General features: G+C 43.9%; 1 protein-coding gene across 1 annotated transcript in view; it reads right to left on the reverse strand.

Annotated features, from left to right (window-relative positions):
• LOC138614336 (staphylococcal nuclease domain-containing protein 1-like) overlaps window positions 1-25,540 on the reverse strand; it is a 59,218-nt gene extending 33,678 nt beyond the window's left edge. The window contains exon 1 of the mRNA XM_069687707.1: window positions 25,343-25,540. Within this exon, the coding sequence (XP_069543808.1) occupies window positions 25,343-25,510 (168 nt within the window). The 5' untranslated portion in view covers window positions 25,511-25,540. The remainder of the gene's footprint in view (window positions 1-25,342) is intronic.
• Window positions 25,541-25,771: the final 231 nt, after the last annotated feature.

Genomic DNA, 25,771 nt, shown 5'->3' on the forward strand with positions numbered 1-25,771 from the left:
TTACATATGAGGTTCGCCATGAAATGTTGGTCATAATGTCACGCGCCGAGAATGTAGCCGATGAGGTTCTTTCACGAGTGCAGCAATTGATGCGTATGTGTGTAAGCAGGTTGCATCCTTTCCAAGCTGCATCAAGGTTAGTTCTGTTTCGGCTCCCCAGGAGAAACAGAGGGCAGCAGGCTCATTAGGAAGAAGTGCTTTGCCTTGGGCCACATATCTAACTGCATGGATGTCTATGTGTGTGTGTGTGTGTGTGTGTGTGTGTGTGTGTGTGTGTGTGTGTGTGTGTGTGTGTGTGTGTGTATACAGAGAGCAAGGGATGCAGCAGAAGCAGTGGGTGGTTGTTCAGACGGAATGCAGCATGTTTGTATATGGCTTCAAAGACAGCAATGGCATTAAAGCACGTGCACAACCAGAAGCTGGTCGGGAAGAAAGCGAGCCAGTCAGCTTGTAGATGAATCAGTGTGAAGCGGGGAAGTGAGATTTGGTGGGGAACTCCAAAAAGTCAAAAAAGTGCAACTGAGCTTCACGGTGCGCCGACTTGTACAGCTGCGGCAACGCAGCTTGTTGTCGTTGATTTCTGCGGGCTATTTGGGAAGTGTTTACTTTTAAATGTCACTGAAAAAGAACAGAGCAGACGGATTTTTTTTTTTTTTTTTTTTTACGGCGCGCTGATATTAGCCAATTAGGTTCTGGCTAATTATTTAACTGCATGGTATCTTTAAGCTAATTAGATTAGCTAGTTTTAGTGTTGTCATTTTTCACTGTGTCTTAGATCATCTGCTGAGCTACGCTGGCATTAAGGCTTAATCACACCTGAGGCTTCTTGTAGCATGCTGGCTCTTCAGCATGCTAAAATGATCCTTTACCTCATTGATATGGTGATGTATTGGAGTGTGCTGTGTGTGTGTGTGTGTGTGTGTGTGTGTGTGTGTGTGTGTGTGTGTGCGCGCGCACATACAAATGACAGAGAAATTCATGAATGAGATTGGAGGGAAAGAGACAACAAAAGTCATAACCATGATAGAAAACGCATGAAAAAAAAAAACGGAGTGCCAAGGCTCCGTACAAGGAAGGACAGGGTCATATTACCAAATTACATTGAATTATTCATCCCGCAAATGCTTAAAAAAAGAAGAAAAAAAAAAAAAGGCAAGAAAAAAGAGGGGATAAAGGAGAGAACGGAGACAGAGAGTAAACAGGTAGAAATTCTGGGGATTGAGGGCGAGCAAGGTTAATGAAAACCGAAAACGCAGCCGTGCTTCATAAACCCCGAGATCAACCGGGATTATTTTGTACCGCATTAGACAGGTATGTGCACTATTAGCATAACACGCATACACAGCCATATGCACACGTTACGCGTGCCCCTTCAAATGCGGGAATACAAAGCGTCTGGTAATAAACATGCTTTCCGCATTGCAACCGAGCTGACATGACTCGGCTTTTAATGAAACCTGCAGCACCAATTAGGGTTGACAAAGATTAGAGTGTCGCCATTCATTAGCCTGGCAGCCTTCACTGCAGCACTTTTAGGGGGGGGGGGGGGTAAGTGGGTGGACTTATGGTGGGATTGGATACCAAGCGGAGCAGCAAAGCTTCATGTTGACCTCTGATTCTGCTGTGTGAGTGGGTGTCACAGTGACAAGAGGCAAAGACCAAAAAAATCAAAAACAAAAAAAGACATAAGAGCACCTTTATGAACTATAATTTATGATGGCACCTGCTTTGGTAGAAAAAGTAGTGTAGATGCAGACATAGAGACACTGGACAACAACAATAACACGGTCACATGCAGGTGAACCAAAGGTTCTGCTGCGACTTGTGGAAACAGAAACCCACTGAGCGGTGTATGGAGGCATTTGTTGTTCGAGATGGATGGAACAAGTTACAGAACGCCTCCAACTCATCTGAGCAGCCAGGATCTGCAGCCAGAATTCATGTCGTCAGCGTCACCCCAATATTCACGTTGTGAAATGTCACTTCTTGTTCGTGAGCTGCGACGACGACATTCACCATGTCATGAACGCGCGACGTCGACAGAAGCGAACGTTAGCTTGCTTAGGCCGACGTGGTACCGCGAGCCGGGCCCGGCTCATTGCGTTAGTGTGCTACCGTTATTACCGTTCAGTCTGTCCAAATATACGTGCTGCGCGAGCATTTGTTTGTGTGTCAGAACAGTGTGTCTGCAGCGGGTTACAACCTCCACCGAGGAGCTTGTGTTTTTGGTGTGGTTTTATTTATTTGTTTGTCAGGAAGATTACAGAGGAAAAACTTCGGGACCAATTTCCATGAAATTAGGTGGAAGGGTGAAGCATCGACCAAGGAGAAAAAAAAACAAAAACGATAACATTTTGGAGCAGATTCAAATCACCGGGCTCATTTACGTGTTATTTTTTTTGTCTTTCACCAGGCTAGGCAGAAGCATATTTTTAGCATGATTCTAATAGATTTGGACATATATCCTGACATTTATAGTGGTTGCGGGTTGGCACATCATAGAAGAGCGGACTATTTGCCTCGGAGTAGGTCTGCGCTCTCTGAGCACCTTTCTATTTTAGAATTGCATTCATTGAGTGATTTATGATTCTGGTATCAAATTTGGTATCGTGAACGGTGGAAATCCGGCGGTATTTGACACCAACGTCAAATTTGAAGAATGAAGATTTGCTTTGCATTGTGTCTGAGAACACCATGAGAACCACTATAGAGCTTCATCTCTTTTTAAAGCACAAAAAATGCACAAATTCAAGGCGCGCGTGCGCACGCACACGCACGCGCACACACGCACGCACGCACACACACACACACACACACACACACACAGCCCAGGGCTGATGACCTTCTGTGAGCAGCCAACCATCCTGTTTGTTCCACTTGAATGCAGGTATGTGACTGCTGCTGCTCTGCAACTGCAGCCAGACACAAGAGCCACCAAGCTGCCAGAGACAATGAGAGAGAGCGAAAGCGAGGAAGAGGAGAGAGAGAGGTAGGAATATAGGAAAACGAAAAAAAAAAAAAAAATACATAAAAGCGGCAGGCCATTAAGCTCGGCTTGAAAGGACAACAAGTCCTAATAATGGAGACCAAGCAGAGAGATGGCAGGTAAGTCTGACCTTCACAAGTCTTGAATGACAAAACACACTTACACCTAAGTGAGTGACAAGGAATCCAGTGAGGTAATGTGATAATGGGAAAGGTTGCTCTTATGCTGCACAGACGGAATAGAAGAGTCATATAGAAAAAGCTGGAAGATATGCTCAAGCATGTGTCTTAGGGATCAGGTGTGTTTTCATTTGTATTATACCGTTTTCTTCCTGTTTCGTCTGTCTTTCTTTTTTTATTAATCTTCTATTTCCATTTCACTCACTCACTCATTCACTCACTCATTTTTTTTCTCCTTTCACCAACACTACACAAAAAAATATTCTCTATTTATAGACATGACACAGCTACTTTACTGGCCAATTTGTTTCTGAAATGAGATAAACCTCTAACTAATGGATGCAAAATAGTGTATGCCCCTGAGGGAAAATTACCTGTTTATAGGCAAGTTGTTGAAGCAATTGAATAGTCACAGGTCTCATTTTCCCAGCCTGGCACAGTAGATGCACCTCACTGACTGAAGAGCAGCTCTTTGACAGTTAGTAAGTGCAGCTCTGCTTCAGATAGTTCGGTGGTCTGCTGATTAGCTTAGTGCAGATTTACGTGAATATTTCTCATTTGATGAGGAGCGCGGCAGTCCAGAAAGACTGAGCAATGGTGCTACATTGGTAGATTCACACATTCGAGCACGGGGGGATGAATACACAGACAGATGGATGACTGAACACACCCGTAGTGCCAGAACGAGGGTGTGAGGGCTGGTTTGAACACTGATTAAATGTGGCAGTGTGTCAATTGTAGTGTGAGTGTGTGTGCATGGTCTGTTGGGACAAAAATCAAGAGTGCTACCCCGAGTGCAGTGTCCACTTTGTTAGCAGGAAAGTGCCAAATTTGTGACTTTAACCGAGGTCTTTTTGGACACAAAACTGCAGATAAAAGATTGAGGGGAGGGGGGGAAAAAAAATAAAAAAAAGTGAGGGTTTGGTTTAAACCTACAACTGTTAAGAGAAACATTTGTAACAGTGTCAACAAGTAAACAGACTCGTATCTGAATTTCACATGCAAATTCGTTGGAATTAAACCTGTGAAAAGTTTTCAACGGTTTGCTTCTACTCTACTATGAAATTAAGAATATTACACACCTTCTACGATTCATTTGACACACTCTGAATAAAATACTGTTTGAAAAGAACATAATGTGCAACAACTTTAAATACAGTCCAACTTCACTATTCCTCTATATATATATATATATATATATATATATATATATATATATATATATATATATGTTATATATAATATAAAGTGGTCTCTGTTCTTACATAGGTTTTACATAGTGCCTTTGTTAATTCATTACCCAATCACACTTGGAGAACAATTGAAATCAATAGGAGCATGTTATTCATAAAAGAGCACTTTGTGAATCAATTTAGCCCCTATTATATCCCTGATGAATCCCCTTTAGAGAAGATGGCTCATTAATTCAATCGAGGGCACACTTTTTTTTTTTTTTTTTTAAATCAAAAGGCTTCAAGCTATACATAAGAATAAAGGGTCCCCATTTACTTGTGCTTACTTCATTCTGTTAAGATGGTGGTAGGTGGGCGAGTGGTACTTACACAGCAGCACAACAAGGGATACAGATATGTACTGGAAAGTCATCAAAGGATGCATATTAAATTGAAAATTTAAACACTGCCTTACATCATCTCTTGCTTTAAATCCAATGACTCTACGGCTGCAGGTAGAACAACACTTTCACTCTGAACTAAAGTCTCACCAAAAGATGCTGCGTTCAGGGCTGGGACAGCATGGGAGGCGGCAACCAACAGTGATGTTGCCCATTGGTTTGTGAACCGCTGTTATGAGGCCTCAATTTCCGATAATGGCCGTTGCCATATCTCGCTAGTTTGGTGTTTTGGAGCCAGAAGTGGCCATATTTGGGCGAGCTGGGAGGCAGTGAGCGGTGGATGAGACTTGATCTGATTGGCACTACCACGTCCACCTACCGATAGCGAAAACCTGACTGCACCACAGGCCCGTCAAACAAACAGACACGCCCCCAGAAACACGGCTTTTGGAGTCCAAATATCTAATTAATGACGGGATTATTTTCAGACAGACCGTCAGAAAACGAATAAGACAATGACTTTCGATAATAACACAAACACAACTCGTTTAAAAAAGATAATGACGTCGTGATTCATGAGACTAGTTGAATGGGAGTCCATGGAGACAGAAGTTTTATGGAGCCAACCTCTAGCGGCACTCGGTGCTTAGGGCACTTCGGCATTGGCCTCGTTTTTACAAACTGGAAGCTACGTCCATTTTTATATACAGTCTGTCGTTAAAGGCAACATGTTGTGTACACAAATCATTGCTGTAGATTAGGTGTAGGATAATTTGATTGGCATGCAAAAGTGATGAAGAGCTCATTAGAAATCTGCGATGGTGTCATGTCAACGGGAGGGCAGTGTTTGTGTGGCAGAAAGGTGGACGACCCTGGATTTCCTGTTGTTCACTGACGTTATTGTGTATTGACTGAGCCATTAAGAGCCCGAGAATGGTCAACAAGATAGACAGCTGCTTCACTGAGGGCCACTCTGCCATAACAACACTGCCTCCTCTTCGAGTCATGAGAACAGATCTTCACGAGTGTTTCTACAGGATAACATACAACTTTTATAATATTTACCTCTTAGTAATCACCCTATTCTAACGCGAATGGGGTGACGCTGGCGCCCATCCCCGCAACGACTCAGCATTAGTACCTTCCCAGCATTATACCCCATGCATAATACATACATACATACATAATAAATACAGGTAATGCTGTTATTGTGTTTTAAATGTCATAAGGGGGTTGTCAGTGAGAAAATCACCATTTACATAATAAAAGAGCCTTGTAATATTATATAACAAAGTGGTGAAAAATAACCTCTCTTTCTTCATTGCTGCTGAGTCCAAATGTTCCTTTTTCAATTCTGGCTTTTCAAACCAATACGACCACCTGCTAATAACTGATGCGATGAGAGGCTGGTATCAGGTAAATCCTCACAGCCTGAGTGACAGGCGGACTACCGCGGTCTCTCACTTTGATCTATTGACTGCTTCCAAGTTCATTTGAGGCACAATGGTCGCAGTGTGTGTGAGACGCATCAGGCTCGGGGCCACTTCGTTTTCGTTGTCAATTCAGTTTCTTTGACAACCTCCAATTCAAACGGAGTAGAAACCTCCTTATGAAAAAAAACTGCGCTATTGAGCTCAATTGGGCCGCGAGTTGAGTGACAGGTGTTGGCGTGATCCATTCGCTCTTGTACACGAAAGTGAAAAGACATGAACCCAATGCACCACCCAGTTCATAAACATCCTGCCTCCAAGGTTAAGAGGGGTTGTTGATGGTACATTAACCCTGATGGCTCACCTTGTCGTGGTGGTCTAAGTAAGAAGGGCCGCTGTAGTGGTGGTGGTGGTGGAAGGAGAACTGATTTAGAGCCAGAGGAGGCTTTGTATTCAAGCTTCCTTGACATTTCTTCCCCGCTGTCCTCATATTCAAGATATAATACATGGCCGCCCTGCATCGTAAACCATACATCCTGGGATAAGCACACACAAACACATGTATGGCATGCCTGTGGCCTTGGGAAAAAATTGGCACAGGTTGAGCTACAATGTGGTAGTGACGTCGTTCCCGTCACAGAGGGCTAATACAATACGACTGCTTATGGGCCTGCAAGGCCACGAGTGGACATGGTAACAAAACATGTCAGCTGCACACAGACCTTTATGACAAGCTGTAAAAACTGAAATCATGCGACAGTATATCATGCTGGGAAACGCAGAGGGTTTATCACAGCAAACACAATAACATAAAGCAGAAAAAAAAAAAAACTAACAAACCGTATAGCACAGCAAAAAAAATAAATAATAAAAAAAAATATATATGTATGTTTTTTCACTTGTAAAGAAAAAAGTCCATGAAAGGTTTCTGGGTTCTTATTTCAGCACATGAAAAGTGTCCTGTCTTAGGATCTGAGTAGCACCTTTCGTTGAGCCTGTTATCATTCCAGCTGAGAAATTCTGAAAAATCTAGAGAGGTGACAGTTTGGCTCAATTGAAGTTTCAGCATTCTGTAATCGATTCCGTAATTTTCAGATTTTCAACATCTGTGTTGCCATAGCGGGCGATGTATCTCTGTGAACACAATGGTGGCTGAGGACACGGTGAGTTCAGACTAAAACCGCTGCATTTGAGCTACGGTACATAGCACTGTACATAGAAAACACAAAACACGCATGACGGAAAAGGGGCTATGACGGATCGAAGTTCAAGCTGTCGCTCCACTGAATGTGGATTTCAACACTTGGATAGAGTGCCCACTGCTGAAACCTAATCAGTCCTGATCTTCTTAAAGTGGAATATTAGAAAATAGGTGTCCACTTGCACATCCTAAGCCAAACCGCACAGAGGGCAGAGAGGGAAAAGTGGGAGACGGATGGAGGGATGAGTCTCTCGGATGTGGTTACTTAGCAGATAAATTATGCATTAAAACTGCACAGGTGGTGTGGGACAGGGTTTTTAGGTGGGGGGGGGGAGCCGAGCAGCTGGGGAATTCATAACAGAAACGGAAGAGCAAGTGAAGGAGAGAGGGGGGAAGGAGAGAGAGAAAGACATACTCCCTTGCTTCATATCACAGCCAACAGATGTTCTCCCATCAAAGAGGCAGCAGGCAGGCGGCGAGGCTACTCAACCCCGGCTTACACGGCTAATATGACCCCCACTTATGCTGCCACGCACACACGCGCGCACACACACACACACGCACGCACGCGCACGAGACACACGCGCAGCAGTCAAGGGCTTGGAAACGACCTAAGGCTATCATGGTGGCAACTTGTTACACTTTTTTAAATTGACACAAATTGATCCACTTAGACATGTGTGTGAGTGAGTGAGTGTGTGTGTGTGTGTGTGTATGTGTGTGTGCGTGCATGCGTGCGCGTGTGTGAGTGAGTGAGTGACTGAGTGAGAGTGTGTGGTGGGAGTAGGTATGTCGGCCTGCTGACAAAGTACTATTAGCAACAAGCAGCAACTTGCACTTGACAGAGATTGGTGGTATGAGCGTGTGAACCCAAAAGGGAGGGTGGGTTGGGCATGGCGTTGCCATAGAAACAGAGCGTATGGGTGCATATGTAATCACGGCACACAAAAACCTACACCTGTGCCGCCGTGCTCATGGGTGCCACCCCCTTCTCAGCGGGTATGGAGAACGCCGAGAGAACGATCCAGGCATTGCTCACAGATGACACACACGCATACACATCGTCCCTGGAGGTAGTCACTCCAAGCATACGTAGCCTCGTCTCAAGTGGGCTGTTTTTTTTTTCCCTTCTTCCCTTTAACCGGAGCAGTGACTCTATCTCTCCGCGGCCATTAAAAGATGATCGAGCCGAGTGAGATCAGCGCTTAACAGAAGCCAACGCTGGGGAACAGGCGTACAATTAAAGGCAACATGATACAGACACCGAGTTTTTAAAGATTTGAACAAAGAGGGAGAAGAGACGGAAAGGAGCGAGGGACAAAATAATTAAGTGTTGGGAAGACAAACACTTTGTCTGATTGTACATTAAAGATAACCTTGGCAAACAATGAGGTGCTGCAGACGGCGATATGGAGCAGTGTACAGAGAGACCCCAGCAATTATTTAGAGCTTTGCTTGATTTGCGTTTGATTACTATGTTTGCTTGTCCTGATTTAGCATTTGTTTGCGTGATCTGCCAGATAAACTCTCGCTGTCCTTAGGGCTGGGCCTTACAACAATCTCAATTGATTATCACAAAAAAAAAACCCATCATTCTGTAACAATGATAAAGTGATGAGCAATCTATGATAAATGTATCCGTTCTGTTTGGGTCAGTCAGCAGCAGGCTGACGTGTCAAGACATGCAGGGCTGAAAGCAAAGAAACGAGGAAAGAAAACAGACTTTCACGTTGTTGAAAAAGTAAAAATTTGCGACTGCGAGTAGATTCACATACACAAGAAGCACAAAAAGATGAACGGCCACACGTCACCGGTGATTTAGAAGTGATTTGAATTTCTAAAGCTGGATAGAAACCTTTCCCAAAATTTGAAAAGGTAACATTACCCAGCAGCAGTCGCGTGTGTTACCCTCGTCAGACACCCCAGAGTCTTTCAGAGGAATCAGAACCTGTAGCCGTTTGTCACCCGAGTCAAATGTGTGTAATTTATACATGTCACCATAAATACAACTCCCTACAGGTGTGGAATAGCCGATATGTGCAGCAGAACACGTTGATCTGTGTGAAGTTCATTTAAAAGCATTGTTGCTATTGCCTTTTTTTGAGATATTAATGTTGGACCATGTTTGGTGAAAAGATAATGAAGATGTTTAATCAACAAATAGGGATTTACTTTATTTGGAATTGAATCCGAAACTGAATATAACCAATTTCAAATTAAAACGTTCGCTGTCCAGTGTTCTCCTAAACAAGTCATGTTTTCATTTAGCGTGACTTTCTTCCTGTAAGGGCAATTAAAGTATATTGTTGATAATCATATTACACCGTAAACTGATTTTATAACTATGAATATCAATCAGATAGCATTGTCCATCCTTTCAAATCTCATCAATGTTGTTCCCGCAACAACAGTCTTACTTATGACCTTGAGGCATGGGGTCCCTGTATGCACTAAATGCATCCACTTGGCAACGCAGCTTGCAGAGTAAAAGTGGGCTGAAATTAACAATGAATGCACAGCATTTGGTACCACCTCTTCTCCCTTCCACCCTCTGTTATTTATTTCAACCTTTCTTTAGGACATGTTTATCAGCTCAGCTGGATTACTGTCCATGTGAGCACACTGTCGGCCTGATCACTGGAAATTATAGAGGAGCTTAAAGGAACAAGAGGAGGAAGAGAACGAGGACTGAAAAGAGTAAGTATAAAGTGGAGTGATTAAGAAAAAGGACTACCTTAATGTTACAATGTATAAGTATGCAATTAAAAGGCAATTAATCAACTTTTTAATTAACGGGCTGGTCTGTCCCGGTTTTGCTGACGTGTTGCCATGACAACTGGTTCCGCGCAGGGTGGCATCATCGCTTCTCCTCTGCTTTTCTCTGTGGAGGACTCCCGATCACTGCTGGTGGGGATTAAGGGAACGGGAGAAACGCAGTATCGCAGAGACTGACAGAGAGGTTAATGTGGACCAGGCGAAGGCGAGGAACAGCGATGCAAAGCCAAAACAGGAGGGAGAACTGGAAGGTAAAAGAGATAAAAAAAAAAAAAAAAAGAAAGAGGGAGGGGGTGAGGGGACTAAAGGGAGGGGGAAAAAAAAAAGACAGTCTTATGACATCAGAAATAAAGCCCCTTGAAGTCTCCGAATCACTTCTCACATCGCACATTTTGTAGAGCGATTCAAAGGTCTGATGTCGCTCATGTTAATGCTCTACGTTTCAGAAACAAAGGAGACAATCAGCGCTTTTGTGGGTAGAAATAAGGTTGGCATTGTCATCTATCATCTATTGTATTAGTTTGGGCATATGTCAGAGCACATGCCCAAACTAATGGGATGAAGAACAGGCATTAAATCATAAAACACGGCTATAATAGGCCTAACATTTAGATCCCACACACTGAAGGCATTTTTACAGAATATGTTTCTGTCTCTCGTCAAAAATGAAATTTTCATCCAGTAACACATATGAAGCCGAGTGGCTTGACGTGATAGCATGACTGCAGCTGTGCAATACGAAATGGATGAGCAGGCATTGGTCAACATGTTGCATATGGTAATATATAACAGGATTTTCGCTCCCATTTATAAGATATGAAAGCAGCACCTAAGAGGAAACTCGGAGCTGAATGAATGCAAAAACTTAGCTGAGAACTTGCCACCCCTTTTAGAGAAAAAAGGTTTATTGAATTAATGAAGAATGTGGCAGGAAAACAAAAGAAATTTGAAGTTCCCAGCAGCCACTGCAGGAGTTCAGACTACTGAGACAGATTCTTTTTAGTGGGCTGGAATACATTTTGTGACAGTGGAATCAACTTCCTACAGTCCACTAACTGAGTCAGGAGGTGAGCGGCTACAGTCACTGAGAACGTGACCCGCCAGCAGACGGGACAATTGGAGAGCACAATAGGTTGGTAGGTTATAAGCCTAGTTTTTACTGCAAGCCTTTTTTTTTTTTTCAACCAGTGTTATTTCTACCCGAGAAAAACTACAACCGGTCGTGTTTTTGTCGATAGTATAATGATCCAAAATTTCCAAAGTTTTTAATCAAATAATATCAAATTATCCTTTGTTTTCAAATCAATGCCCCACCACCACCACATCAGTTAAGACACGTCTGTGTTTGGCATAAAAGAGAGTGGGTGTGGTGGTGGTGGTGGTGCTGGACAATTAATTGTAGAACCGCATAATTTTATCATTTATTAAAAAAAAAAGAATTCTCATTTTGTGTTGTGACCAAGATGTCATTCATAACCGTTATGTCACAGTGATTCAACTGTCTCGAGTGTCAGCTGCAGAGCCACATTCTGTTTCCCCAAGTACACTGCATCACAACCACGCTTTGGGGAGACCTCGACTGACACACTGAGGAAGTGGTAGAAATAAGCAAGAAGGGCAAGTAATAAGCGCATAATATACGGTGCATATGGGGGGGGGGAAAGACAGACGCAGAGAAAAAGAGGGAAGGGGTATGAAAAGAGACTGGTAAAACGGCGAGAATCGGAAATGTGGCGATGACGAGAGCCTGTTTATGTAACTGTCTCTCCCTAAGGCGAGGGCGAGAGAGAGAGGGCGCGAGAGAGAGAGAGCGAGAGAGAGGGCGAGCGAGCACGAGGGAGAGAGAGAGAGAGAGAGACAGCAACTCTGTAAAATGTACAAAAACACACTCCCAAAACTAGCAGAGTGGTCCCATTCTCTAGATATAGAGTGTTTTCTGCAGGCTAGCGAGCCAGGAGACCGAACTCTGTAAAAGTGGACTGACCTAAATTACACGAGAACTCTTAAGAATTCATCAGAAATTCTCTCAAACCTGGATCTTCACAAAATAATGTGTCATGTTGGTGAAAAAGAGGCAAAAGAGAATGGCAGGAACAGAGACATCTCAGGTATTCTGCACGTCCCGTTAATGAAACCCTCTGCTGCTTTTTTTTTTTTTAAAGGGCCTAACAAACATGTTGAACGCCATACCATAAACCAGCAATGGCAATCTGCAGTGGACTGGCAGTTTATGTACGCAACAACATATTGTATTTTGTTGGACAGTAAGACGATCCCAGATATTTCTTTTTTGAGTTTCATGGACATCATTTGAGAGCTGACAGTTATAGTTCTCTGCAGGTGGCGGACATGTGGCTCACATCATCCCGGCACTGGTCAAACATGAGGCACAACGTCTACAGCAATCCTCAAACTCAAGAAAGTAGAGTAACAGAGAAGCTAGCCAATGAGGCAAATGAACGGCGATCATTTTACTCAAAAACTGCACAAGCTGCAGGGATACAAACTCATGTTTGGGTTTCTGGTTAGAAATCTCACATTAAACAGGTGCCGTTAGAAAGAAGAGGACAGTAAAATAAAAAAAATAAAAAAATGAATCGATTCAGTGTACATTCTCCTCAGAGAGCATTAGAGAGCATGTGAGGTAAGGGGAGAATAATAAATAGGATGCCTAATTCAGGGCTTAGATTAGGAAAGTATAAAAGGGAGAAGGGGAATAAGGGAGTTAGAGAGACAAAGAGGTTGAATTAAAGATGAGATGGGAGAGAGAGAGCTAGGGGATGATAGTGCGTAGGTACTGAAGCAAGAGCAAATGAATGAGAGCGACAGTGGAGGAGTTGAAGAGAGGGGGAGGGAGGGGGAGAAACGCATAAGAATGGGATGCAGGGGGGAAGCGGTCATGAGGCGAATAGAGAAAATGAATAAGCAAATGCATTTAGGGATAGAATTGGCTGCTCCATCAAGAGCAGCCTGCCAATGTGTAGAGGACTCTTGTCTGTGTGCAGGTAGTAAAGAGAACTGATGAGGCGTTCGCATCCACACCAGCTACACAATACAGGCCAACTCTGGCTTTCCAGGTCTGCGTGTGCTCACCAATGCGGACTTTGACCGCAGCCAGTGGAAGCACCTGCGGTTCCATTCACGCCACAATTTCGGGACCCCGTCGCTCTGCTACGGAGGAAACGAGCGGCGGGTTGTTGCATTAACGTTCAAACCGCAACGGATCGCTGGAGATTTTGCACATTCAAATCGTGTTCGGGCGACCGCTGATGTAAAGCGCGAGCGAGCGAGCGGTGAATCTGACTTGACCGATACTACGTCCCGCAATCGGATAGCTGTGATCTGACCGCACCATGGGCCTGTCAATCAAACAGACACGAACCCAAAAACACTGCTTTTTGAAGCTTCTTTTCTCATTAAATGACGGAATTATTTTCAGATGTACCGTCAGAGAACTAACAAGAAGAGGAAACTGAAAGGAAGGAGTGACTTTCGCTAGCAAAACCGAAATAACCAGTGGAGAAAAAAATGTATCGACTTTGACTCGACGAATGGGAGTCTACGGAGCCGGAGGCTTTTTAGAGGCAACCTCTAATGGCACTCGGCGGTATTGCAGCCTCAGGCACTTCCGCATCGACCTCATTTTTCAGACCCGAAAGCTACATCCACTTTTATATACTGTCAATGATATCGGCATTGCAACGCCAGCAACATCATATTCATCAATGACAATGCATATTTACTGGAGGTCAGAGGTGTTAAAGGTAAGATAGTGCATGTCATAACCCTTTTAGGTGACACCAGGAGGGTGGGGGCAAAGTCAACCAGGTCTCATCTTGGATACCTTGCAGCTAATAAAACCAGAACTCATTAAGTGGGACAGGGTTTGAAGAGCCCAACCAGCATGGAGAGGATATAAATGGTGCCCTCAAGAAACAAATATTTAGCATTTCATTAGACGGCAGAGGAGGGGAGGGAAGCAGAGAGGCAGGGAGGGAAAACGTGAGGGAGGGGTGTTTCACTGCCGACCCATATTAAACAGAGTTAAGTGTGGCTCCAAGCAGGGGCCCTAAAAAATGTCAGTGTGCGTAAATGACTGTAACTTGCGTGCGTCTTATTTTTAGTGCAATCGTGAATAGCCCACCCCCCGTGTTGCTTCTTCCCTCAATTAAATAAGGACGAGTAGAGAGGACACCTGAAGCAGGGGGAAAAAAAATAAAAAATGTGCGGACTTAATGTTTTCACAGCATCTGCTTAATGACTCCAAAAATACACAAATGTCAGCTATCTGCGGGCAAAAATGTCATCGCTGCCTCTGTCCGTAAAGGATTTTCACATGAATGGCATGGCCAAAACATGATAGCAGGGTTCACTGCCGGGTTACAAGAATGTCAATTTAAGCCGTCATCTAAATGATGAAACACACTTTAAAACCTTCAGAAGTATTTTGATACTTCTACAGCTTTCAAAAAGAATGAACAGGTAAACATACGTTATAATAGAGATTTAAAAGGGTATTTCAAAGGGTGTATTGTCAGGGATGAATGTAAACGCCTACGGCATTTAAATTAACACCCTCGTTGCATCAAGTACAAGGTAATAACCTTTTCTGCAACTGACTAATCACAGCTCTGCAGTCTGAGGTCAAATATGTCTGTGTTCAAATTCAAGGCTCAGTGCCTGTATTGCATGCACTCATTCTAGTGGAGGTAGGAGGCAGTCAGCCACAACCAGTCCTCAGCAAACCAAGTGGAAAAGTGTCTCCTTACAGTGTCCCAGGAGGGACTCGCCAGGAAAAAAGAAAAGGAGAGCAAATAATCCACTAGGCCCAAATCCAGTCAGTGGATGTCCTTCACACTCAGCAGCAGAGATGGAGGAGAAATTGGGGCAGAGAGAGAGAGAGAGAGAGAGAGAGAGAAAAAAAAAAAAGAAGAAGAAGAAGGAGGGAAGCCCCGAGATATAAGAGGCAAGAGAGGGATGCAGAAAGAGAGACCTGGGGGTTTGTGTTTTTCTATTGCGGGTGACGGAGCCGAGCATGTGTTAATCAGCCATAATGCAACGCGCTATGTCATATCACATTATGCTCTCTGCCAGCGTATCACCTCCTCTCACTCTTTTCAGCCTCGTCTCATGGCCTCAGACCTTCATCCCGAGAGCGGAGGGGAGGGGAAAGGAGGGGGAGGGGCGTCGAGGGGGTAGGAGAGACTGCCGGAGTTATTTCTGCACTGATGAACCAGAGGCAGCCGCAAACCTGCCCCTGGGGACCTCTGCTAAGAGCCCGCAAGAATCCTGCGCATGACTGGAGTAGGGTAAGCACGGGGCCAAGGACATAGAGGCAAATGTATATAAACAAATGCACATGCTCATACTCATAATAACCAACAAGCACATGGATATACACACACAGAAAAACGCACACGTGGACACTACGGACCCGCGAGCAGACGGCTCCCACAACGGAGCAGCACCATCACACAAAGTGCACGAAGAAAATGTCGCACAAAACGAAAAAGGCCTGCTTCCTGTTTATATGCTTCATCGAGTAGAACGTCTCATCCGAGAGTGTCCGTGTTTCTCAGGACTGGCCTGATGTCCTTGTGGCTGGATGCATTTTTCAGATGACATTTTCAATGTCAGCGTGTAATCCTGCAACTCGTGTAAATGTATAATTCAGCGAGCAGAAGGTGAGACTGCTGTCATTGAGTGTGTCTCTTGCTCACAGAAACCCAAGTTTGCGCGCCTCCCTGCCCGAATGGCGACCGCCGGAGAGCCCGGCTGCGCGGCCGGCCCACGTGTGCCAGGTCAGAGTGAAGCAGATAGAGAAGGAACGAGTGTTTGAACGTGATTTTGCAAGATTGCGAAGTGGAGCTGACGGACTGCTGAATTTGCAGCTTGGAATTTGGGAAAAGGAAGATGAAGAGACACACCCACACACAGAGAGAGAGAGAGAGAGAGAGAGAGAGAGAGAGAGAGAGAGAGAGAGAGAGAGAGAGAGAGAGAGAGAGAGAGAGAGAAATGGGAGTTGGGGTGTAAATAACACCCACATCACTGGGTCCACTGATCTCTTTCTCTGTCTTCCCGTCTCCCCGCCTCGGGGCACTGAGGGTCCAGCTTGCCGACTAAAGTGGGAGGTGGTGTCCCCGGAGAGTGTGTGCATCTGTACGCCTGTGTGTGCACCGTCTGTCTGCACAGGCTCAAAGTGTGTTTGAGTAAGCAGGAAAGAGACAGTGAGAGTATGGTGTGTGTGTGTGTGTGTGTGTGTGTGTGTGTGTGTGTGTGTGTGTGTGTGTGTGTGTGTGTGTGTGTGTGTGTGTGTGTGTGCGGATGTGTACACAGCACACTGAGAATCATATTATGTAATCTTTTAGCCATGTGAAAAAGCCTCTGTCAGCTCTTTGCTTTTGTGTGGTAGGTGGTTCATTTTGTGCATACTGTGCGCTGAAGAAAGGTGACGGCAGGGGGGAACTCGCACGCATGCATGCAGCATGGCATGGTAAACAAACAGAAAGGAAACGGTACGCGGCGGTGTACAAATACATACAAGTGGCATTGTGCACATACGGATGCAAAGGACGCAACGCAGACGCACCGACTGAAGCCCGGGAATTAGCGGTACATATAATAGAGGGTACAGGCCTTTCCCATCTTTTCCAGAGATGTAAGGTCTCACATGGGTCACCTCTCCCATTGTGACCACCCTGCAGGCGATAATGTCCCCTCGCTGTGATCCCGCTGTCCTTTCACACTTGCCAACAAACCCTGCAACCTTCATCTTGGTTGTGTATTGACACACTGGCAATGGGGCCAAACGTTCTCTCACTGAAAGTGTCGGTGATTTCCAGTGTGGGATATGAGCCCTGAGCCACTTGATCTGAAAGGTGATAGGGCGATCGTAAAAGCTTTAGTGCCGTCTTGCTGTCGTTTTTTTTTTTTTTTTTTTTTTTGTCGTTGCTCGGTACGAGAAAAAGGGTTTGATTTGATTATAAATTTGATTGATTGGAATTAGATGGGGATTAAATACTGCAGCAGTATTATTTATGAATTTGCAAATAATAAGCAGATACTGATATCTATATTGATTAGTTAAACGTATTATGATGAGTGAAACTGGTGCATTCTAATAAGCCTGCCGTGGCATCACAGTGCTTTACGTTTATTCATGAGGTTTTAACTACTAGGATCAAATCAGATCTCGACGACAGACCACACTGTTATTTGCAAGTGAAGAGATCTGCTTCGGTGTGTCCATACATCACCAACCTATCTGCATGGGTTGCTGTGGTAACGACGTACGTGCAGCTACACTGGTGACGCAGCTTTCCAAAACAGAAGCTGCCGGCACGGAAGTGGCAGCAGACACGTTGTTTCGGCTCCTGTCCTTGGAGTGGTTATCTTTGTGCTCTAAAGCACGGAAATCTTCGCTTTCTGATAGCGCTCTGCTAGACTCTGCTCACTCTGGATATGACACCGTCTCCGCGTGTCACGTTGCAAGTGACGCAAAAAAAAAAAAATCCAATTTGAGCCGGACTGAGATTTCAAACCACCTCTGAATGCAGTTTGGAACCAGATTGCATTTCATGTGTTTTATTATTATTTATTTTTTTGCTGTTCAGACTTTTAACAAATCCATCCTGATACATTCTGGATATGACAAAATTCGGATTTGGGCTGTCAGCCTGAACATAGCCTTAGTTTCTGAGCATGCTGTTTGCTATTTGTGTTGTATTGTGCTCCATTGTTGTGTGCTGTATTGTACAATACATTTGCAACTCGATTCTCTCGATCCAAATATTTACATAATCATTAGAAATATTGGCTGTCTCTGACTCAGAAAAAATACCTAAAACACAGGCAACATTGTTTTGAATGGAGCACACAAATCACTTGATTCTCAAACTAGGCACAAAAGGTGCTTTGACCACAGTGGGCTGAGGACTGCTGCACCGTGAGTCACCGGGCTGTTCTCACCTGTTCATTGCTACTCACAGCTACAACACTGTGTTCCAGCCAGAGACATAATGTTGAGAGAAGCAGAGGCCTTGGAGTTCAGTCGTTATTTGATTAGTAATTGCTGTTGTTCTGGACGGGTTAACACTGTGGAAGATGTACTTAAAACGTAAGCAATACTAGCATCAGTAGATTGCCCGTGGATGGGATAATGCTGTGACTTTTGGCACACGGTTATCTCCTAAAGGGGGAAAAAAAAAAAAGACTCTCCTGACACTCCATCTTTGAGACCGAATGCTCCCTCTGACCCCATTCTGTTCTCCCATTGGTTTTCTGGTATTTGAAAGGGCCTGCGCACATTGCGGGACACTAATATGCATGCGTTTCAAACTATCAAGAAATTAAAAAAAACACATAAGCAGAGAAACAAAACTTTGCAATACATTTGTAACTCGATTCCCTACAGGTACTTCATTCTATGAAAAAAAAAAAGGTATCCTGTCATTTACAGGTACACAACTTGTCAGAGTGACTGCTGGGTGGTGTGACATTAGTAACCTTGAATCAGCAGTTTTAAATAAAATACCTGCATTATGCATGGTGTGCACAATGCACGCAATATGCATTTCTGAAAGACTCCGACTTAAATTTCAGGCCCCGTCGCTGGAGACAGACAAAAAATTTAAAGAAAAAACAAACCTCAAAACAGACACTGGCCAAAGTCCAAATGTATTAAATTAAAATGAGCTGGCACTGGCACTGTATCACCACACAAAGTGCCTTTCTTTTTTTATCCAAAGTTCACTCATTCAAAGTCTCACAGCAGATTCTTCTGAAATGGTTCCAAAAAGCAATTGAGGAAATGCAAACAAGCTGTGGATGGTCATGACCCTGAGAAGAGAACCAAAGCTGCAAAGATAGATTACACTATACTAAGAACAGCCTTTTCTATTACTTCATTATTACCTTCCAGCAAACAGGGGAAATGTGTTGCACACTAAGAAGCCAAGAGTTCAGGGAATGGTAATAAAAAACGATTTCAGGCAAATGGGAATCCATATGTTAATAAATAAAGTCTTTAAGTATGATGTGTAATCAAAGAAAGCTTTCTGGCATTACATTAAACACTTTAAAAGGAAGTGAATTTCATTCAACAGTCGTCTGATATAAAAAAATGACATAGCAGGAAGTTGGACCAGACTTCTCTACAATGATTTGAATTGGGACAAAAGAAGAAGAAACCTCAATAGTGTTGAGAAAATCTTACAAAATCAGCACTTTGCTCCTTCAGAATAACTTCCTCCACAGTCCTTTCAAAAACAGCTGCGGGATTTCATTTTCATCCCAGCATGATGAGCACTTTCCTCCGCTGCCGTTCCCTCCCGTTGCCTCTTAAATGGACTGGACAGGTGTCAAGCCCGGTCATTAAGTGAGTATCACTTTCTGTGATTGGCCATGTCACGGCCGTTGTTCCTGTCTCAACACCATACAGCCTCCATTTGTTAAATCACAAGGCAACAATGACAGCAGTAAGCAATACAGAGATGGCAGAGAGAGATGACTGGAATGCTAATAAGGGAGTGCAATCATCCTGCCTGCCCCCCAAATGTCATTAAATCTCACTTTTTTTTTTTTCCACAGGGCCTAATGCAATTTTTGAGCGAATAGGAATAACAGTAATTATTTCAGGATGGCCTAAAATTTCTCTGCGGAGTGAGAACAGCTCGGAAACTAACACCAAAATGGCCGAAGTTAAGAGGAGATCATTTGCAGGAGGAGCAAAGGGATTTGGCAAAAAAAAAAAAAAAAACATTTGAGAAGGAATTTGGTAGTCAGAGTCAGTATGAGCTAAAATTTGGTTATTTGACTTGAAGCCTACATAGATGAGCTACTTTAATATTAATCCCCAGTATTTTTCCATGATATTGCCTGGTGACTGCTACAGGTTATTTCACTGAGAGGCAAAGAAAATGCGAATGGAAAGAGAGAGAGAGAGAGAGAGAGAGAGAGAGAGAGAGAGAGAGAGAGAGAGAGAGAGAGAGAGAGAGAGAGAGAAAAGATTGCAACCCTGAAAGCATTTCAATGGCTTCAGGGCTTAAGAAACCACTGAGCATGGAATTAATAGAAAAAGGGACTGTCATCCATGGAAACCAAACAAGGCTGCTCATATGTACTTCTCTGTAGACCATTTACAGAAGACTAAGACTCAGCATGCTCCATACGTAACAGACAATGGTCCTTCATTGTTTAAAACCTGTGTTTTGTCTAATTACACAATGTACATCGCTCCAGGTAAAATATATATATATAATATACGTCCAATGTTGGACGTTCATAGAAATGACAGAATGCGAACCATAGACAATCGTCAGAGTAAGACCAGTCCCCTGGAGGTGAACTTCCTACAGCCTGAACTCAAAGAGTCTGAGACCAATTAGCTTTGCTAAAAGCCCAATTATCTTGATTCATCCTGTTTAGCCAGGTGTGTGATATGCTGACAGCAGAAAAGAAAGATGGGGCTTCTGCACGGTCTTTTGAAAACACAATTATTTATTTTTAAGAAATCATAAATAGAACGTAAACAGGTTTGGGATTCACTTTAAGAGGTGGGAACAGAAATGAAAAGAGAGTACAATTGCACTCTTCCACTATAGTCAGAGATAATAACAATGTAATCATACAATGTATGTAAAGGTCTTTACATAGTGGAGATGTTTGTTTTTCGTGCAAGTAATTCTCAGATCCATATATTTTTTAAACAGATTGTTTTTATCTTTCCAGAAACAGGTGGATTTTTTTCTGAGCTTTCGCATCACGAGTAAACGCATCATCCAATCACATTGTGCGGAAGTGGATCGTAATGATACTGTTGAATGTTTGTGCCTCTAGTCGCCTGATGTTATATGACAAAGACAACAATCTCAAAGACAACGCCTGGAGCAGCTTCACCCAACAACGAGGCTGTCGGGATAGTGAGAAGTTGATGTAGTTTAATTTTGAATGGAGTGGAGTTGGTAGTCACGGCAGGTTTGGCTGACGTATTAAAATCTGCTCTTCTTTTGTCGAGTGAGGAGAAGCAGGACGAGATCGTGATCAATGGATGATATTGAATCCATTATTTTTCTGAAGAATGAGCTGACACGAATCTATTCAAACCTTTTTGTGAACAGTTCACAAATTCACATGGCTGCTGGTATGAATAGTTTTGATGCATAATATTCACAGGAGAGTATTCCCCATTTTCATGTATATTTGTCATGGCTCGGTGTGTAAAGACGTTAAAGTCAGCCAATTACAACAAATTCACATGCAGCTTTGCAGAGTACAAAGATGGTTGATCTGGGCCGTGTGTTCATGCTTATTTGTAAACAGGACTGTTTGTAAAGTGACAGTCAAGTCGGCTGGAATTGCAACTCTGTGAACCACTTGGGGGGGGTAGGAGGGGGGCAAATGCTGAAATAAGATTATGTACTTCAATCAGGTTCCACCAAGGACACGTCACAGAGCTCAATGTCAGAACGATGCTGCTTCCAGTGCTTTTGACGAGTGTTGTTGATGGACAGATGAAGTATAAGGAATGGCAGCACCAGGTCCTGGGTTTATGTTTCTGGAAAAAAACAAAACGAATGTTCTTCCCTCAAAAAGGACACAAGTGACGCAGACTGCAGTCCAGGTCCACAAACTGTAAATCAGCTAGGGGTAACTGGGGCATAGCTGGGATTCGATGATTAGATGAAGGACAGAAGAAAAGAGAACAAGCGAAGAGGGTGAGCGTAAGGAAGTGAGAACACTAAAGAGATTAGAGAAAAGACAGTGGTCTGTGAAGAGGGCTGAGCCGAACTGAAGGAAAGGGGCGGGCAGTGATGAAAAAGAGAAGAGCCCCGTGACATGAAATATCTTTAACAGGGGTTGTCACATCCTCTTTTGCTCTTTCTTTTTCCACTCCCTCTCTTTCCCATCCTCCGTTCACCCACTCTTTGAGACCCATCGGAGTGTGTTAATTTCCTTCAAGGTTGGGTAATTACAGCAAAAAAGCCCTTGCTCAACAGAAAGCCCACTTTGGTTATTATTGAGGGCCCATTGTTGATTCACCTCTTTATAATTAGGCCACTCCAATTACTCGCATGTTTCCTCCCACTGCCAATTTATAGGTACTAGGTTGCCTTTTATCAAGTAGACGTATGCCTTAATTTAATATTTACTGTAAATACACAAGCGAAGAGCATTCGACTTTGCAGGAAGGTGAAAATTTCTGTTTTGCAACGCAGAAACAAGAGCTAAAAGTGTCAATGATCCCACTTCTTAATTTCAGAGTTTATTATTTCATTGTTCCGTTTCTGAAATCTAACAGTCCCATGTGGCATTAAGTGAATATTGACGAACCAACTCCCCACACCTGTTCAGTCTTAGGAGAACTTGAACAAAAGCTACAGCCAACATCTCTACAGTCAAACTCCCTGCTTCCACTCTGAGCCGAACTGCTGCTATGCTGTCAAATTTATTTCTCTCCGCCTTGCAGCAGGGGAATACTGGAACATCATGAATAGCTGCGATGAGAGGTCTCATATTACAATGACAAAATGCATTGGTTTTTTTTGTTTTTTGCAAAGAGTCTAATTTGCAGAGGTGCCTGGTAAGCAAGAATTAGTTTTTCTGCCCCTAGGAGAATCCAAATATACACAAAAAGGCTTCACAAAACCAGGCAGGAGATTTAAGAGGAGGGCACGGGCACTGCCTTGGCAACGACCGACTCCGTTGTTAAAACAACATAAAATAAGCTTATACAGTGAACCAGGTCTGTCCTCTAGCTGAATCATGTAAATGTGAGCAGTGAAAGCATGACAATGAGAATTCTCACAGGGCAGCGCGCCTCAGAGAGATTTATGTAAACAATAGCATAGCCATAAATACATGTAATAGGAAACAGAATTAGGAGTGAGCCTTCAGCATGTGGGGAGAGTTGGGTTTGCTGTGAGGACTGTTCCAAATATTGTTCCAAGAGATGCTGATATGCAAGATTAAAATATGCTGAGCGTGAGAAAAGTCTCTCTTTCAAACCCTTTGGAAAGCTTCATTTAGAACACAATCACTTTGTCCCATTGGTCTCATTGGAGCGAAATCTCATATTCACTTAAGTCACCCGACCTAAGCAGTTTTGGTTCAGGATGCAGCAAGCCTCAATCCCCCCTTGTTGTCCACGATCCCTGCTGGACCACCAACGCAAAGTTTTACTTAATGAGTGAGTGTGTGTGTGTGGGTGTGCGTGTGAGTATGCGAGTCCACTTCATTACGACAACCTTGTTTTGTTGTACAGACGCCTGACACAGCAGTACCACTGACGTCTTCCATATCTACAGCCGTAGGGACAATAAAGAGAGGGCAATGAGAAGAGAGGAAGGAGAGGGAGGGCGACGGGAAGAGATGCAATCTTGCCCTACCTAGCCTCAACCTACACACACACTGACAAAGAGCAGCCACGACTTCAAAAGGGGAAGACGGAGAATGAAATTGCCAAGCTCTCAGCTTTTCTCGAGATGGTCTCTACGGGTTAATTAGAACACCAAGTCCCACCTCATCTGCCTTCAAGTTGCATAGTATGCATTCGCGCACACATGCAACTCACTGCCCCTGTGCTGTGCTACGCTAACACAACACAACACCACACCACACCACACCACACACACACACACACACACACACACACACACACACACACACACACACACACACACACACACACACACACACACACACACACACACATCAGGCTGTGGTTGATCTGTCCACCGGTGCCTGTGGCAAACTAACATCAAACATAATCACCGTCTGTCTGGTCAATTCAGGCCTCATTCTGCCGTCTTTCCTCACGGCCCTGTCCGCACTCAGGTTAGCTCAAGTCAAAACCTTGTGGTGAAAGTCAATCTGTCTCGATGCTGCAAAGGGAGTTTGGAAACCGGTAGTGAAATTGTTATCGGAGGTGTCAGGAGCGCGCCTTCGTGCTGCGGCTAGATTTAACATGGCAGCATCTGTGTGCTCACATCGCCGGCGAGATGTTTTTCTTCTTTTTTCCTATAGCAGACAAAGGTTCACCTGCGCACCACTCTCAAGATATTTAACTTTCAAGGATTTGAGGGGGAAAAAATAAGAAAGAAACTTGGGCGGAGAGTAATTGCAAAAGAAATTTACATAAAAAAAAAAAAAAGAGGCGAGCCAAGAGCATGCAAGACACAAAGTAGGGAACACACTGACTATGAACATGATAGATTCTGGGGAGGGGAACAAGAACACAGCCCCTTCTCGGCTCCAGCGATACATCACATTTATATGGCGAGAAGAGGCATTTGTGTCTCCTCAAGGACCCAGGGAGGTAGAAGTGAGTGGAAGAGAGAGATTGGGGGGTGGGGTGGGTGGGAGAGAGGGGGGCGGGGGGAGAGGGGGAGAGAGAGAAGAAATAAGTTAAGGAGAAGGGAGAGAAAGAGGACAATGGTGACAGCTGGCCGGCCACTTGGTGCATCTGCCAGGGGTGACTCGTGGCGCCATAATGAAAATGCAGGGCGAGATCAGGATCACTGTGAGAGAGGCCTCCATCCATCAAAGGACTCCCATTGAGGAAAAGAAGCTTCAATGATAAGAAATATGTGGCGAATTGCAACCCTGAAAGGCGCATTTTCACAATACTGCAGCTGTAACCGGCTGTGTGTTATAAAATGTTAGTGACATTTATGTTGCCACCAGAATGACTTGATGTTATATCTCATCATTCATAAACTGTTATTGGAACAAAGAGCTTTTTATTTGCCTCGCTTCACTTCCGAAGGATCCTCATTTATGTAGAACTGCACTTTTACCTCTTATCGTGAATTTCTAGTTTGTCACCGAGGTTCAATCATTTAGCTTGTAAGGAATGGACACACTAAAACACAGTATGTCCGTAGGCAGCCAAAGGTCACCTTGGATCCGAGTGCTGCTGGTTGCTGTGACACAACTCTGTTTTTCAATTAAGTGCCTGAGAAACAGGAGCCTGAGCTTTATGTACATCTAAACAACACCGCACTAAATGTTATGCTGGTTATCCAAGTCTTACTTGAATTAAATTTAGTGTGGTACCAACGTGAGGTACGTTCAAATAAATTCTTTCACCACTTGAAAGCTTCATGAGGACAGTTTTATGTCAGTTGGGAGTCGTAATTTTGACTGATTTATTAGGACGTGAGGTACTTTCTGCTCCCGAAGCATCTAAACGAGACCTACCTTCTCTTTCCTCTGTCGGCATGCGTCCTCTGCTGAGACCAGGGTTTTGTAGTAGGCGCTGCGCTCGGCTGTAAAGTGGACCTTGGACAGAGCGTTTTCTACCAGCGCCACAGACAGATTCACACCCTCGATGTGCAGCCAGCCAATGAAGTTCCCTGCTTTGTCCATGCTCTCAACTTCAACTTCCACCTGCAACACAAGAGTAGGAGGGGGAGGGGGGGGGAGAGAGAAAAGAAGCTCAGTTAATGTTCTGTATCAAGTTTAGGTTTGCGATTCCTTTCCAGCAATAAAGTGGAGGGGGTCCTCTGAGGAGACGCACTGTTCCACTGTTCTTAAATAGACACATCAGTGGAGATCTGTGAACTTTCTTTTGATTTGACAACACACACACACACACACACACACACACACACACACACACACACACAC

The sequence above is a fragment of the Brachyistius frenatus genome, unplaced genomic scaffold (assembly GCF_029030835.1).
Source record: "Brachyistius frenatus isolate BFR_SWC_R1_liver_20210118 unplaced genomic scaffold, ASM2903083v1 Contig_483, whole genome shotgun sequence".
In the NCBI taxonomy this organism is placed as follows: domain Eukaryota; kingdom Metazoa; phylum Chordata; class Actinopteri; family Embiotocidae; genus Brachyistius; species Brachyistius frenatus.